At 52.4% G+C, this 2,532-nt stretch overlaps 1 protein-coding gene across 1 annotated transcript in view; it reads left to right on the top strand.

Annotated features, from left to right (window-relative positions):
- The window catches only part of EMWEY_00035450 (hypothetical protein), a gene marked incomplete at both ends in the record, with an annotated part of 2,370 nt that extends 212 nt beyond the window's left edge, over window positions 1-2,158 (top strand). Inside the window, 3 exons of the mRNA XM_013482045.1 lie at window positions 1-635; window positions 851-969; window positions 1,367-2,158. The exon at window positions 1-635 is cut by the window's left edge and continues 212 nt beyond it. Coding sequence (XP_013337499.1) covers window positions 1-635; window positions 851-969; window positions 1,367-2,158 — 1,546 coding nt within the window. The remainder of the gene's footprint in view (window positions 636-850; window positions 970-1,366) is intronic.
- Between the last annotated feature and the right edge of the window lie 374 nt (window positions 2,159-2,532).

Genomic DNA, 2,532 nt, shown 5'->3' on the forward strand with positions numbered 1-2,532 from the left:
AGCAGCAGGAGACGACAGCAGCTTCGATGTTGATGGCTTCGCGCTGCAGCAGCAAACTGCTGCTCCTCTTTCTTCTTTTTCTTTAGATCCTTTTGCTCATAGGCAGCAGCAGCAGCAGCAGAGCCCTCGCAGCAGCAGCAGCAGCAACAGCGACAGCAGACAGAGCAGCAGGAGCCGGAGCGGCAGCACGGACTGCAGCAGCAACAGCAGCAGCAACGGCAGCAGCAGCAACGGCAAGGCTCTCTCCTTCTTAGTAGATGGCATGTTATGCATGCGCAGCACGAGGTGTACAGACAGCAGCAGAGCTGACGGTGGCTGCAGCAACAGCTGCTGCTTCTTTCCTGTTGCTGCTGCTAACAGCAGCAGCCGCAGCAGCAGCAGCAGCAGCTCCTCCCGTTGCGGCTTCCTTCTGTCTTTTATTCGTTTGCGCTGCTGCAGCAGACAGGGAGCAGCAAACTCCTCGCTGCTGCTGTGGGGCAAGGCGCTGCTGCTGCTGCTTGCTGCTGCTGTAGTTGCTGCTGTGTCTCAGCTAGCCTTAGAAGCAGTTTCCAAGCAGCAGCAGCAGCAACTGCAGCAGCAACTGCAGCAGCAACTACAGCAGCAGCAGCAGCAGCAGCAGATGCTGCCTATGAAGGGTACTGAATGGACACCATACCAGCTAGCAAGCGATTTGCTGCTGCTGCTGCTGCTGCTGCTTAGCTGCTGGCGTTGGCAGCAACTGCAGCGGGAGATTCGTGCTGCTGTGCTGCTGCGGTTCTGCTGCTGCTTGCTGCTTGGTTTGCTGCTGCGTTTGCTGCTGGGTATCTCCTTGAATAGTATGTATATACGTCGTGACCTTTTCCTGCTGCAGCAGCAGCACCCCATCAGCAGCAGCAGCAGCAGCAGCAGCAGCCTGGATACCATCATCAACAACAACAACAACAACATCAACAGCAGCAACAGCAGCAGCAGCAGCAGCAGCAGCGGCAGGTTAGATAATTTGCTGCTAGGTATAAGATATATACTAGGTTGCTGCCTAGAGGAAGCAGCAGATGCAGCACCAGCATATAATTGTCTCCTTTCTTCTTATTTATTTATTTTTTGCTGCCTATACACCTGGTGTATAAGGAGACAGTTGCTGCTGCTGTATATGCTGCTGCAGTTGCTGCTGTCTGCTGCTATATTTGCTGCTATCTGCTGCTGCACTGTATATGCAGGTTATAGATCTTCCTTAGATTGGATACTTTCTTTTGCTGCTGCTGCTTGCTGCTGCTGCTCCTATCATCTGCTGCTGCATGCAGCAGCAAAATATTTATTTAATAAACTAAGGGCACAAATACAAACTAAGGAATATATGCTGCAGCAACTCCTGCTGCACTTTCTGCAGCAGCAACAGCAGCAGCAGCAGCAGCAGCAGCAATACAACGACCATCAAGTTATTGTGCTGCAGCACCTACCCAAGAAGCAGCAGCACAAAAAGAAGAAGAAGCATGCAGCAGCAGCAGCAGCAGCAGCAGCAGCAGCAGGAAAAGACGGCAAAATAAGATCAGCAGCACCACCATCCATAGGAACAACAACAACAGCAGCAGCAACAGCAGCAACAGCAACAGCAGCAGCAGCAGCAGCAGCAGCAGCAGCAGCAGATAATTGTTGGTTAAATAATATATATATATTTATATTAAGAATTGAATTAACAGAGAAAAGAGTTTTAGATCTGCTGCTCCCTTCTCTCTATTTGCTGCAGCGCAGCAGCAGCAGGACACCCCTGCAGCAGCAGCAGCAGCAGCAGCAGCACCATCAGCAGCAACAACTGCAGCAATTGCAGCAACTGCAGCAACTGCAGCAACTGCAGCAGCGTAAGCTGCACAGACAAGACTCTGATGACGGACTACCAGTAGCTACAAGGCTCCCCTTTGGCTCAGCAGCAGCAGCAGCAGCAGCAGAAGCAGCAGCAGGAGAGGAGCAGCAACCTTTGTTAGATGATCAGCAACTGTGGGCAGCAATCTGCCGCTGCTGCTTTGCTGATACAGCAGCAGCAGCAGCAGCAGCAAACAGCAGAGGTGTGGGGTTTAGGAGGGCTCTGCGGTGTATGTACACTGCAAGTACTGATGAAGAGGATGCAGCAGCACCTGCAGCAAATGCTGCAGCAGCAGCAGCAGCAAACGCAACCAAGCTGTAATAGTAGCAGCAGCAGCAGCTGCTGCTGCTGCATAGACAGCAGCAGCAGCAGCAGCAGCAGATGCAGCAGTAGTACTTCAGGAGGAAGCATCTGCTGCTGTTTATGCAGAATTGGCTCTTGTGGCTACCAGCAGCAGCAATAGCTGCTGCTGTTGTTGCTGCTGCTGCTGCAGCAGATTTGCTGCTGCAGCAGCAGCAGCAGCAAGGAGGGGATGAATTTAGATGGGGAAAGTATAGGCAGATAAATAGAGGGAAGTATATTATAGCATTATTCGTGCTGCTGCTGCTTCTTCTTCTGCAGCAGCAGCAGCTGCAGCAACAGCAGCAGCAGCAGTACCCGCAGCAACGGCAGCAGCAGCAGCAGCAGCAGCAGCA

The sequence above is a fragment of the Eimeria maxima genome, genomic scaffold (assembly GCF_000499605.1).
Source record: "Eimeria maxima Weybridge genomic scaffold, Emw_scaff497, whole genome shotgun sequence".
Lineage (NCBI taxonomy): Eukaryota > Apicomplexa > Conoidasida > Eucoccidiorida > Eimeriidae > Eimeria > Eimeria maxima.